The 13248-nt window shown below is 41.6% G+C and overlaps 1 protein-coding gene across 1 annotated transcript in view; it reads left to right on the top strand.

The window, feature by feature from the left end:
• Positions 1–10687, top strand: part of LOC103505131 (F-box/WD repeat-containing protein 7) — a 30264-nt gene extending 19577 nt beyond the window's left edge. Inside the window, 9 exon segments of the mRNA XM_026820505.1 lie at positions 1011–1145; positions 1632–1755; positions 2272–2433; positions 2848–3023; positions 5317–5402; positions 5710–5939; positions 5942–6202; positions 7445–7549; positions 10433–10687. Coding sequence (XP_026676306.1) covers positions 1011–1145; positions 1632–1755; positions 2272–2433; positions 2848–3023; positions 5317–5402; positions 5710–5939; positions 5942–6202; positions 7445–7549; positions 10433–10596 — 1443 coding nt within the window. The 3' untranslated portion in view covers positions 10597–10687.
• The last annotated feature ends 2561 nt before the right edge of the window (positions 10688–13248 follow it).

The raw sequence follows: 13248 nt of genomic DNA, 5'->3' as shown, positions 1-13248 counted from the left end.
AGTTGTTGAGAAGCTGGAGTCTCCTCCAAAGTTGTGCGATGTATCTGTTTCGGTTTTGGTTGAGAGTGTTGAGACTTTGTCTGAATCGGTTGTTCCTGAGGCCGATTCTGCGTCGAACCCCGCAAGCTGTAGGCCTTGACGTCTCTTCAGAGTGGTTGCTTGTGAGGTTTCACGGATACCTGTGATGCAAAACGAGAGTTATGTGAGAGTAAGACGTTTATGGGGAGTGGGACTAGAAATGAAAGAATTTTGAATCTGTTCTTAATTGATAAAGGAAAACCCGAGCTTTTGATTGCAGTGAATAAAAGAACATGGTGTAATTCATTTGGATTTTTACAAACGGATTATAAATACACACAAAAACACTAAAAAATAGTTAACACAAAACATGTAAAAGTAAGAACAAATTGGAATTAACTTGAACAGGTCAACACAGTGTCAGACCAGACATATTGGTGAGATTCTAGGCTGAATCATTTGTAGCGGTCTCCACGTATTGTTTGTATTGAGGGATGAGTGCGTTCGCTGTCTGTGCGATGTCCGGGTATTGTTGCATGGTTTGGGCACCAGCCAGCGCTAGGTTAGAACCTAGGGACGCTAAATCATCCGGAGTCAGATCATCTGGTCCTGACCTGTATACGCTAAATCTCGCTCCTAGGAGTCCTAGGCGGTCGCATATAAATCTCTCGAAGAACTTCTCAAGGCGTTGAAGGAAGTTTTGCAACTCAATAGTCTTTCCAGTCCCTGTGTACAATCCCAAGCATGTACCATGTACCTACTGGGTTTGTTGAGATTTTACACAGGGACTGGAAAGACTGGGACTGAATTAAAAGATTCAACTCCCAGGGCGGACTTGATTGTAATGAATTAAATCAACCTTGGGACTGGGATTTCGCATCTCTACTGATCACTGAACACTACACTGATCTTTTTATCTCATTTGCATTAGTTTTGTTTATTGTTTACCTTTTTTATCAGTCGAAAATGTGCTCCATTTTAATGTTTCGTAGGGTTGGTCAAATGCCGAGAGAATCCTGGCTATTGGACAACTAATAGACTCATGTGAGCCGACACAAATCAGACACATGATGCAACTCATAGAACCTCAGTTTCAACGGGACTTCATTTCCCTTCTTCCTAGAGAGGTGAGTCTATCAAGAGCATAAACTAGTTCCTTGAACTAAAAGACTCGAAAAAATGAACCTTATGAGCTGAAAAAAATGGGCTCTGTCTAGCTAATGAGTTCTGTTTCATAGCGTGCGTATGCTGTTACAATAAAAGTGTTGTTGTTGTTGTTGTTGTTGTTGTTGTTGTTGTTGTTGTTGTTGTTGTTGTTGTTATTTATGACATGTCACAAAATGAATATTGAATATGAATTGAATTGAAAGATGTATAAAGAGCTTAAACAGGGTTCATACCTTCTAAGTTGAAGGTACCTCACACAAAAAAGTGTCCATTTCTCAAGGTTTTTAACTTTTGGAAGGTATTAAACAAGGTAAATTCTATATCTCGGTGGAATAAAAAAAAATACTTCCCGAAAAGCTGTCAACTTGAAATTTGGACCAGATATTAAAAATGTCCTCCTAAACTTTTTTTTGAAGAAATGACTGAACATTTGCTTGTCTTTCCAGCTTGCACTGTACGTGCTCACGTTTCTACAACCCGAGGATCTGCTCCGCGCTGCTCAGACTTGTAGAAGTTGGCGCTTCCTGGCCGAAGACAATCTCCTGTGGCGCGAGAAATGCTTGGAAGCAGGTTCGTGTAAAATAAAGTAGCTAGGGGTTCAATGAAGTGTAGGTCTTACTCTAGAAAAGGGCCTCTATGGAAGAGGTTTTAGTGATGGGGGTTTTATTTTCCATTCGGTGACAATCTACCAACTTCACATTAACCCCACACATGTGGTTCTTTTATAAAACGGTGAGTTACCCATCCGGAAATAACCACTCAACGTTGCTCAAGTGTTCAAGAGGAAACTAGCACATTCAACGACGCTTTTTTTATTTAATGCGTAATCTCCTGTTTGGCTTGCCGTATTGACATCATTGGAAACTTGGTTGTTTAAATCTTCAACGGCTAGAGATCCCAGTTCACTGTCTTCATCGAGACCTTCAGATAGTTGGTTATTGATTGCTTTTCCAGTAGAAACCCCGGTTTCGCTGATAAAATTGACACCGTCTGAAACGTGATTCTTCGCATCTTGAGCTGCTGAATATCCTAGTTCATTCACTTCGTTGACGTTTTCATATAAAATGTTATTGGCAGCTTGTCCAGGTAATCCAGTTTCACTTGCTGTACTGACGCTGTCGGATACTTGGTTCTTGACATGTTCTGCTGAAGATCCCAAAGGTCTCACTTCATTAAGATCTTCACTTATTTGGTTAACCGCTTTCCCTGTAGATGACTCAATCCCGCCAACTCCATTGAAACCTTCTGGTATTTCATATAGCCTTTTTCCACCGGTTACTCTGATGACATTGGAAAGTTGGGTGTTGATTCGTTGATGGCTGGCGGTGTTTGAGAATTGATTGACGGCAGAACGTACACCGGCCGCGGCACTGTCTCCTGCTTGATTTAATCGCTGATACAAGGCCTGTCCTAGTTTGAGCAGTAGATTCACTTGTTCTGTACTGAACCGGGGTGATGTACATTGTCCAAACCGAATCAAATCCTGGTTATTGGTTTGCTGACCGATCTTGAGTACAATATCGCGCACTTTCTTCACTTGCTCGGGCGTCATTTGGGCGTACACCTGCGCAAACGTATCCTTGTTATTCATCTCAAGATTGAGGATGTCTTTCAACTCTTGAATCTGCTGCGGATCACTAGGAGCAATTTGAATGCCGTTAGCGAGCAAGTTTGGTGGTACTCCCCCGTTAGCCAAGAAGTTCGATGCGCCATCTAAAAAGTTTGGTTGTACTCCTCCATTGGCTAGAAAGTTTGATGCTCCACTGGCTAGCGAGTTCGACACTCCCTCAGTGGCAGACCAGCTTGACGTTTGTCCTGCGTCGCTCACTTGTCCAGATGTATGTTGACCGGTTAGTCCATCCTGTTGTCTCCGCTCCAAAGTCTCCTGAGCATCATTCTCCAGTTCATCCTCATTCAGAGTGTTTGCTCTCTGATGTTCGTTCACAGAGTTGCTGATGGCGTCCGGGGTTTCATTCGAGTAGCTGATATCGTTGTGTTCATCGCGTCGGTACAGAGGCCTATCCCCCCAGTGTCTGTGATTCCTTGGGCGCTCTCTCTGATCGTTAGGGGTGGCCTCTTCGGGTTTTAATGGTTCTTCGATGAGGATTTCGGGGTTCGGTGCGTTGCCTGTGAGCTCGACTGGTTCTTGAGGTCTGGCCAAACAGATGATGGCCTGGAACAGAGGGAAAAGAAAAGCCGTATTTTATTATGTGACTTTTTTTATGGTCAACAAGGCTGAACAAGTGAGATTCCGCTTTGTGGAGCAAGTGTGGACGTCCAAAGAGGAATCTCATTAGTTCAGTCATGTTGACTATAAAAAAGTCACATAATAAATACGGCTATACACGTATTGTGTTTCCTATTTGGGAATGTAACGTCGAACATAGGCGATTTATTAATGCCCGTTCTTACCACAGAGAGTTTTCAGTTAATCCAGAGTTTAAGAAATACTGGCCCTGTGTAAATCAAATAGGTGACGTTCAAGAAAACCCTTGACACTGTGTTAACTCTCAGTGGTAAGATCGGGCATAAATACTTTTAAAGCTTGAGAATCCTCCGTGGCCGAGTGGGTATCACATTAGGTGCAACACAGAAGGTCCTGGGTTTGAAGTTATTTTCGGCTCTGTGCTTTGAACTCGGAGTGCACTCAGCCGAGTCTTCCTCTATCAAACCTTTTCAAAAAAGAGGAAGACAGGAGCTATCCTAGGGATACAAAACTACAAGAACAAAGAGCAAGCTGCTTCTAATTGGCCGCAAATATTCAAATATTTGAACATGCCAAACTCTTCTTGTTCAAATCAGACTAGGGTACTAATCAAGGCCCCTATAAAAGACTCGGGACACAATCATTAGAATCACAGTCAGTAGTCGACATGGGAGAAAAAGCAGTGATCTTTACAGGCGTGTGCTTTTTAGCACTGGTAAGTCACTTTTTTATCAAGAAAACAAAATCGTGAATTATTTGTGGTGAATCTGAAGGCCTCTTAACATTTTTTTTTATATATTACAGCATCCTCCTTTACTATTTTTCTATAAGGGGCGGAGTGCACTCCGAGTTCAAAGCACAGAGCCGAAAATAACTTCAAACCCAGGACCTTCTGTGTTGCACCTAATATGATACCCACTCGGCCACGGAGGATTCTCAAGCTTTCAAAGTATTTATGATTGATGTTACCACTGAGAGTTAACACAGTGTCAAGGGGTTTTCTTTGATGTCACCCATTTTATTTACACAGGGCCAGTATTTCTTCAACTCTGAATTAACTGAAAACTCTCTGTCGTAAGAACGGGCATTATTAAATCGCCTATGTTCAACTTCAAACCCAGGACCTTCTGTGTTGCACCTAATATGATACCCACTCGGCCACGGAGGATTCTCAAGCTTTCAAAGTATTTATGATCGATCTTACCACTGAGAGTGAACACAGTGTCAAGGGGTTTTCTTTGATGTCACCCATTTTATTTACACAATGCAGTATTTCTTTGAATTAACTGAAAACTCTCTGTCGTAAGAACGGGCATTATTAAATCGCCTATGTTGGACGTTACATTCCCAAATAGAAAACACAATACGTGTATAGCCGTATTTATTATGTGACTTTTTTATAGTCAACATGGTAGAGGAAGACTCTAACAACGGAGGTTCCATCGTCCGGAAATCAAAGAAAGACTCCTCAGTTTTGTGAACCGTATTGATTTGATATGTGTAATGTGTATCCATATCTATTTCTACACTCCAGCTTGAGTGCTCTCCTCTTCATTCAAGATTTCAGTTAGAAGCTTTGTAATTTTGTATTGATGGTGTAGTGGTTAAGGCACACGCCTGATAACTTGGTGGGCGCGGGGAGTGAGGTGAGGTTTCCACCCGAGGTATGGAATTTTGTCTTCAATTCTACCACAAATTTTCCGACACCTCAGTGTTCTTTTCACTGTGTTGATCTAAATAAAATAATATGTAAATAAAAGAATTCATCACAATCACGACAAATAGGTTACAGGTCGCTAATATTAGACTATAAATATCCGTCTCATTAGCCGTCAGAAATCAGACCATGTTTACTTGTTTACCTATGAAATATGTGTTTGTTTACATATTTATTTTTGATTAGGCTAATCAGTTTTCCCCACTAGAACAGAAAGTCAAACGAACTCAGATATCGGAAATTTCGTTCTGATAAATCCAGCCTAGCTAGTTTGGAGGGCAGCGCGCTTGCTTTGTAAGCTCTAGTTTGGTGGTTCGATTCTTGCCCACCGGGGGCGAACTTCATCCTAAACAGATGACGTTCGTTCTCGGAACTCCTCTTCGTTTTCGGGTTGATAAGACCTTAGCAGTTACAGTTTCCTCTGTCAAACCTCAAAATAAATTAGTTTGGTGGTTCGATTCTTGCCCACCGGGGGCGAACTTCATCCTAAACAGATGACGTTCGTTCTCGGAACTCCTCTTCGTTTTCGGGATGATAAGACCTTAGCAGTTACAGTTTCCTCTGTCAAACCTCAAAATAAATAATGTTTTGTTGGTTACAGAGCTACGCTACATAGGAACAAAAAAACTCATGTTCCGGATTTGTTTGGTTTTCAGTTTGACGGCGTGCACGTAGTATCCGGTTCTCTCGACACTAGTATCCGGGTGTGGGAAGCGGAATCCGGCAATCTGCGGCACACACTCATGGGGCATCAATCTCTCACATCCGGTATGGAGCTGAGGAACAATATCCTGGTATCCGGTAATGCGGACTCGACAGTCAAAGTATGGGACATTGTGAGCGGGACAAAAAAACTCATGTTCCGGATTTGTTTGGTTTTCAGTTTGACGGCGTGCACGTAGTATCCGGTTCTCTCGACACTAGTATCCGGGTATGGGAAGCGGAATCCGGCAATCTGCGGCACACACTCATGGGGCATCAATCTCTCACATCCGGCATGGAGCTGAGGAACAATATCCTGGTATCCGGTAATGCGGACTCGACAGTCAAAGTATGGGACATTGTGAGCGGCCAATGTTTACAGACACTGTCCGGTAAGTACATAGTTTACCGTACACTTGTTATTCCTTACTGCTACATGTATTAATCTTTAACCCATAAAATATACGATACCTTGTTTAGACTGCTGGGGTAAAGGGACTTTTCAGTCCTATTAGGGCAGGATAAACAAGGTATATTTTATTCTATTCTACACTTTGCTCCAATTGGAATGGTGTTATAAACTATAGTACAGTACTTCTTCTCGTTTTACTACGTCTTTTCACTCAAGTGGACTAGCCTAGTTCGCTTAGTTGGTAGTGCGTCTGCCTTGTAAGCGCTAGGCCGCGGGTTTGATTCCCGCCCGGGGCGGATTTTATCCTGATGGAATAATGTTCTCGTCTGCCTTGTAAGCGCTAGGCCGCGGGTTTGATTCCCGCCCGGGGCGGATTTTATCCTGATGGGATAATGTTCGTTCTCGGAACGGCTGGCTTTCTCCTATCCTGTCTTTCTTCTCTCTTCGATTTCGGAACGATAACACCATAGCAGTTACAGTTCCCTCTGTCAAACCTCTTAAAAAAATAATAAAAATAACTCAAGTGGGGTCGACATTTTGAACCAACCTCTTTTATGCGCCGCGGTTTTTGCCGTGGCTGAATCCCAGCAACTTCTCTTTCAAATCCTGTTTCGCGTATAGTACGGTACTTTTTAATCAACCCCGTTGGACTTGTTCAATAGCCTTGTTGGGGGCTGGGGTTTGATTTCCAGTACCGACAATTTATCAACATGATCAACGTTTCGAGGTAGTTATTAGCAAAAGTTTTACTTATAAACAATTCAATACCTTTGATTAATTAACACGTCCCCCCCCCTTTATGGAGACGCTCTCGGCAGTCTCAGCTTTACTTAAAATGAAATTCATGTGTTTTTTCCTTTCCTTGAGTTTGATTAATAACATTAGTTTATTTGTTTCCAAATATTTTTTATCGATTTTGGTTCCCGTTGGACTTGTTCAATAGCCTTGTTGGGGGCTGGGGTTTGATTTCCAGTACCGACAATTTATCAACATGATCAACGTTTCGAGGTGCGAGGTGGTTATTAGCAAAAGTTTTACTTATAAACAAATCAATACCTTTGATTAATTAACACGTCCCCCCCTTTATGGAGACGCTCTCAGCAGTCTCAGCTTTACTTAAAATAAAATTAATGTGTTTTTTCCCTTCTCTTGAGATTGATTAATAACATTAGTTTATTTGTTTCCAAATATTTTTTATCGATTTTGGTGTCTTCGTTTGCAGGACGTAACAAGCATCAGTCAGCTGTCACGTGTCTTCAGTTCAATTCCAGGTTTGTCATAACTTCCTCAGATGATGGTACGGTCAAGCTGTGGGATGTCAAGACAGGTGAGTTCTCAACCCCTTTAATGTCCTCATTTATTCTCAACCCCTTTTATTTCCTCATTTACTCTCAACCCCTTTTATGTCCTCATTTACAGTTCAATTCCAGGTTTGTCATAACTTCCTCAGATGATGGTACGGTCAAGCTGTGGGATGTCAAGACAGGTGAGTTCTCAACCCCTCTTATGTCCTCATTTATTCTCAACCCCTTTTATGTCCTCATTTATTCTCAACCCCTTTCTTATGTCCTCATTTATTCTCAACCCCTTTAATGTCCTCATTTATTCTCAACCCCTTTTATGTCCTCATTTATTCTCAAGCCCTTTTATGTCCTCATTTATTCTCAACCCCTTTTATGTCCTCATTTATTCTCAACCCCTTTCTTATGTCCTCATTTATTCTCAACCCCTTTTATGTCCTCATTTATTCTCAACCCCTTTTATGTCCTCATTTATTCTCAACCCCTTTTATGTCCTCATTTATTCTCAACCCCTTTGATGTCCTCATTTATTCTCAACCCCTTTTATTTCCTCATTTATTCTCAACCCCTTTTATGTCCTCATTTATTCTCAACCCCTTTCTTATGTCCTCATTTATTCTCAACCCCTTTTATGTCCTCATTTATTCTCAACCCCTTTTATGTCCTCATTTATTCTCAAGCCCTTTTATGTCCTCATTTATTCTCAACCCCTTTTTATTTCCTCATTTATTCTCAACCCCTTTTATGTCCTCATTTATTCTCAACCCCTTTAATGTCCTCATTTATTCTCAACCCCTTTTATTTCCTCATTTACTCTCAACCCCTTTTATTTCCTCATTTACTCTCAACCCCTTTTATTTCCTCATTTATTTTCAACCCCTTTAATGTCCTCATTTATTCTCAACCCCTTTAATGTCCTCATTTATTCTCAACCCCTTTTATTTCCTCATTTACTCTCAACCCCTTTTATTTCCTCATTTACTCTCAACCCCTTTTATTTCCTCATTTATTTTCAACCCCTTTTATTTCCTCATTTATTCACAACCCCTTTTATGAAATTTGTGTCCTGACTCCTTTGCCGTCCGAAGTTGACGTTTCACTGAGCGAATTGATGTTCTCTTGCGCCTGTTGGGTGTGTTTCTTATTCTTTGACTTGGTGCACTTTCTTTGTCCATGGTTATTTCCTTGTCCTCGGTGTCCATGGTTTTGATGTTCCTCCTGCTGATATCCTTCTACGTTACTTTGGACATTGTTTCCTTGGGTGATGGATAGCTCCCCGTTGTCAACAGCTCCAGCTCTGAATTTCAATGTGTCACCATCGTTGCTTTCAGCTTTCTTACCATTTTGATTTGAGTTTTTCTTGCGTTCCTCATCTGAAATTTGGTTCACGCGGGCAATGTCGGTAAGTACATAGTTTACCGTACACTTGTTATTCCTTACTGCTACATGTATTAATCTTTAACCCATAAAATATACGAGACCTTGTTTAGACTGTTGGGGTAAAGGGACTTTTCAGTCCTATTAGGGCAGGATAAACAAGGTATATTTGAGACCGGGGTCTGTCAGACGGTCTGAGGAGTGGCGGTCCCTGTAACAACACATTTCCTCAACAATGCGTCATGTACATAGATTTTAATTTTTTTAACCATGTTTAATTTAAGTAACTTAGGGATTTCTTGACTGAGATAGGGTCTATAATATTTTATTTCTAAAGCCCGGCACATACACTGGATGTCTCTCAACTTGGTTTTTCGACAGATCGTTGCGTGTGTACGCAATTTTTGCGCAAATAACACTCGTTTTGCGCAAGTATCCCGTGTATAGACCTGAAATTTTCCGCAAATATCCCGTGTTTGGACCTGAAATTTTGCGTAAATATCGCACACGCACGCAACGATTTGTCGAAAAGGCCAAGATGGAAGGTACCTATGTAGTAAATGTACCGTGTTTTAAGTTTAACTGTCGTTTTGTTGTCAACGGGAATGAAGCGAGACAATATTTATTTTGTAAAACGAATTGTACCGTGTTTTAAGTTTAACTGTCGTTTTGTTGTCAACGGGAATGAAGCGAGACAATATTTATTTTGTAAAACGAACTTTTATCTCCTCATTTATTCTCAACCCCTTTTATGTCCTCATTTATTCTCAACCCCTTTAATGTCCTCATTTATTCTCAACCCCTTTCTTATGTCCTCATTTTTTCTCAACCCCTTTTATGTCCTCATTTATTCTCAACCCCTTTTATGTCCTCATTTATTCTCAACCCCTTTTATTTCCTCATTTATTCTCAAGCCCTTTTATGTCCTCATTTATTCTCAACCCCTTTAATGTCCTCATTTATTCTCAACCCCTTTTAGTAGGTGGTCCCGTGATGTAGGTGTTCCTTATTCATTAGTAGATAGACAGACCTCTGATATAAATTCAGCCCCTAAGGTGGTACAGAATCCAGCATTGATCCTTGGGCCTCTTTGACAAATTGGTGGAGATGTCTCCAAAAGTCCAAACCATAATAATTTTGAATAAGGTCCCAAAGGTTTAAGACCTAAACGAGGGGGATAGGAATGAATCACTAATGGAAGTTAGGAAAACATTAAAAAAGCCAGCCAACCTGGTTAGCCTGGAAGATAGCGCGTCTGTCTTGTAAGCGCTAGGTCGCGAGTCCGATTCCCGTCCAGGGCGAACTTTATCCTAAACAGATAAGGTTCGTTCTCGGAACGACTGACTTTCTCCTATCCTATCTCCCTTCGATTTCGGAACGATGAGACCTTAGTTACAGTTCCCTCTATCAAATCTCTTGGAAAAAAAAATCATTAATCAAAGTAAGAAAGGTAATGTAATTGGCTGATATTTTCACATACTTACTTTCCGCGGCCGTACATTAACTTCTTCGTGTCTCCCTTCTGTTCCCAGGTGAGTTTATTCGTAACCTAGTATCCCTAGACAGCGGAGGCAGTGGCGGCGTGGTGTGGCGTATCCGGGCATCAGAAACCAAACTGGTGTGTGCTGTAGGCTCACGCAACGGCACTGAAGAGACCAAACTCCTTGTTCTTGACTTTGATGTGGACTCCAAGTAGCTCCTGTACCGTGATATTAGCGTGACGTCACCCATAGTGATGGTCAGTATCAATTGTTATTATCGATTAGTCGTATTCCAATTTTCCACACTCGATTGTTTCATTTTCAATATCGATTGTTATAATCGATTAGTGATGGTTGATGTCGATTGTTTTAATCGATTAGTGATGGTCGATATCGATCGTTATTATCGATTAGTGATAATTGATATCGATTGTTTCAATCGATTAGTCGTATTCCAATTTTTTCACAGTCGATTGTTTCATGTTCAATATCGATTGTTATAATAGATAAGTGACGGTCGATGTCGATTGTTTTAATTGATTAGTGACGGTCGTTATCGATTCGATTAGTCGTATTCCAATTTTTCCTCAATACATTGTTTCATATTCAAACATCTAAAAAAAAAAAAAAAAACACGCACACACAGCCAGCCTAGTTCACTTGGTTGCTAGTGTGCTTGCCTTGTAAGCGCTAGGCTACGGGTTCGATTCCCGCTCGAGGCGGATTTTATCCTTAACAGATAATGTTTGTTCTCGGAACGGCTGGATTTCTCCTATCCAATCTTCCTTCTCTCTTTGATTTAAAAAAAAAAACACGCACACACAGCCAGCCTAGTTCACTTGGTTGCTAGTGTGCCTGCCTTGTAAGCGCTAGGCTACGGGTTCGATTCCAGCTCGAGGCGGATTTTATCCTTAACAGATAATGTTTGTTCTCGGAACGGCTGGATTTCTCCTCTTCTCTCTTTGATTTAGGGACGATGAAACCTTAGAAAAAAAGCAAGACTGGAGAATGAATTAGAATACTCAGTATTCTGAAATTCTCCAGTTATAATTCTACTTGACGAAGTATCCCATTTAGAAAATGGAAAAAGTAAGAAAAAAAAAAAACACGCACACACAGCCAGCCTAGTTCACTTGGTTGCTAGTGTGCCTGCCTTGTAAGCGCTAGGCTACGGGTTCGATTCCCGCTCGAGGCGGATTTTATCCTTAACAGATAATGTTTGTTCTCAGAACAGCTGGATTTCTCCTATCCAATCTTCCTTCTCTCTTTGATTTAGCACGATGAAACCTTAGAAAAAAAAGCAAGACTGGAGAATGAATTAGAATACTCAGTATTCTGAAATTCTCCAGTTATAATTCTACTTGACAAAGTATCCCATTTAGAAAATGGAAAAAAGTAAGACAAAAGAACAGAAGTGTTAGTTTAGTATGATTCTGCTTATCAAAAAAGAACTGTCTGTACATATATACTACCCAACTGTCCAAAACTTTGCAAGACAGTGAGCCCTGGATGTACAATGTTGCTGTAGCATAGGACACCAAGTGAGACTCGAAAAACCGAAGTGGATGGCACACAAAAGACACGCCACGAGAGGAAGACGACCGGACGACCGAATGAACCCACCTTGATGTGTTGACGAGCGCAGCACGACTCTACTCTCAAGTCTCACTTTCGACAATCTGGGGGCCCGGGCCCCCTCGTCCCCCCCCCAAAACAAACGGTCCTGTCTAAAGGTACCTAGGCATGTAGGTATCTAAACTTTTGTGGGAATACCGGGATGTGGGAATACTCTTCCCGGAATTATAGGGATTCCGCTTTGAGGTTTCATATATTCATTTCAGTTTCTATTTTACTCTTCTTTTTGCTGTAGCATAGGACACCAAGTGAGACTCGAAAAACCGAAGTGGATGGCACACAAAAGACACGCCACGAGAGGAAGACGACCGGACAACCGAATGAACCCACCTTGATGTGTTGACGAGCGCAGCACGACTCTACTCTCAAGTCTCACTTTCGACGATGTTCCGTTCTTGACTCTTCAGCCATCCCTTGATGTCCGTATGCAAAAGGTTACTCAACAAGAGTTTATTCGAAAATCATGTTAGTAGTTTTTATTTAGAGAAATAAAAGGAGGTAATTGAAAGAAAAATAAAGAAGTGCCTACTAGGTACAAAAAGAATTAAAAAGTACCTAACCTAGTGAAAAGAAAAATCTCAAGATTGAGGATGTCTTTCAACTCTTGAATCTGCTGCGGATCACTAGGAGCAATTTGAATGCCGTTAGCGAGCAAGTTTGGTGGTACTCCCCCGTTAGCCAAGAAGTTCGATGCGCCATCTAAAAAGTTTGGTTGTACTCCTCCATTGGCTAGAAAGTTTGATGCTCCACTGGCTAGCGAGTTCGACACTCCCTCAGTGGCAGACCAGCTTGACGTTTGTCCTGCGTCGCTCACTTGTCCAGATGTATGTTGACCGGTTAGTCCGTCCTGTTGTCTCCGCTCCAAAGTCTCCTGAGCATCATTCTCCAGTTCATCCTCATTCAGAGTGTTTGCTCTCTGATGTTCGTTCACAGAGTTGCTGATGGCGTCCGGGGTTTCATTCGAGTAGCTGATATCGTTGTGTTCATCGCGTCGGTACAGAGGCCTATCCCCCCAGTGTCTGTGATTCCTTGGGCGCTCTCTCTGATCGTTAGGGGTGGCCTCTTCGGGTTTTAATGGTTCTTCGATGACGATTTCGGGGTTCGGTGCGTTGCCTGTGAGCTCGACTGGTTCTTGAGGTCTGGCCAAACAGATAATGGCCTGGAACAGAGGGAAAAGAAAAGCCGTATTTTATTATGTGACTTTTTTATGGTCAACAAGGCTGAACAAGTGA

The sequence above is a fragment of the Diaphorina citri genome, unplaced genomic scaffold (genome assembly GCF_000475195.1).
Source record: "Diaphorina citri unplaced genomic scaffold, Diaci psyllid genome assembly version 1.1 scaffold153, whole genome shotgun sequence".
Classification (NCBI taxonomy): Eukaryota; Metazoa; Arthropoda; class Insecta; order Hemiptera; family Psyllidae; genus Diaphorina; species Diaphorina citri.
This window is presented reverse-complemented; position numbering and strand designations above follow the sequence as displayed.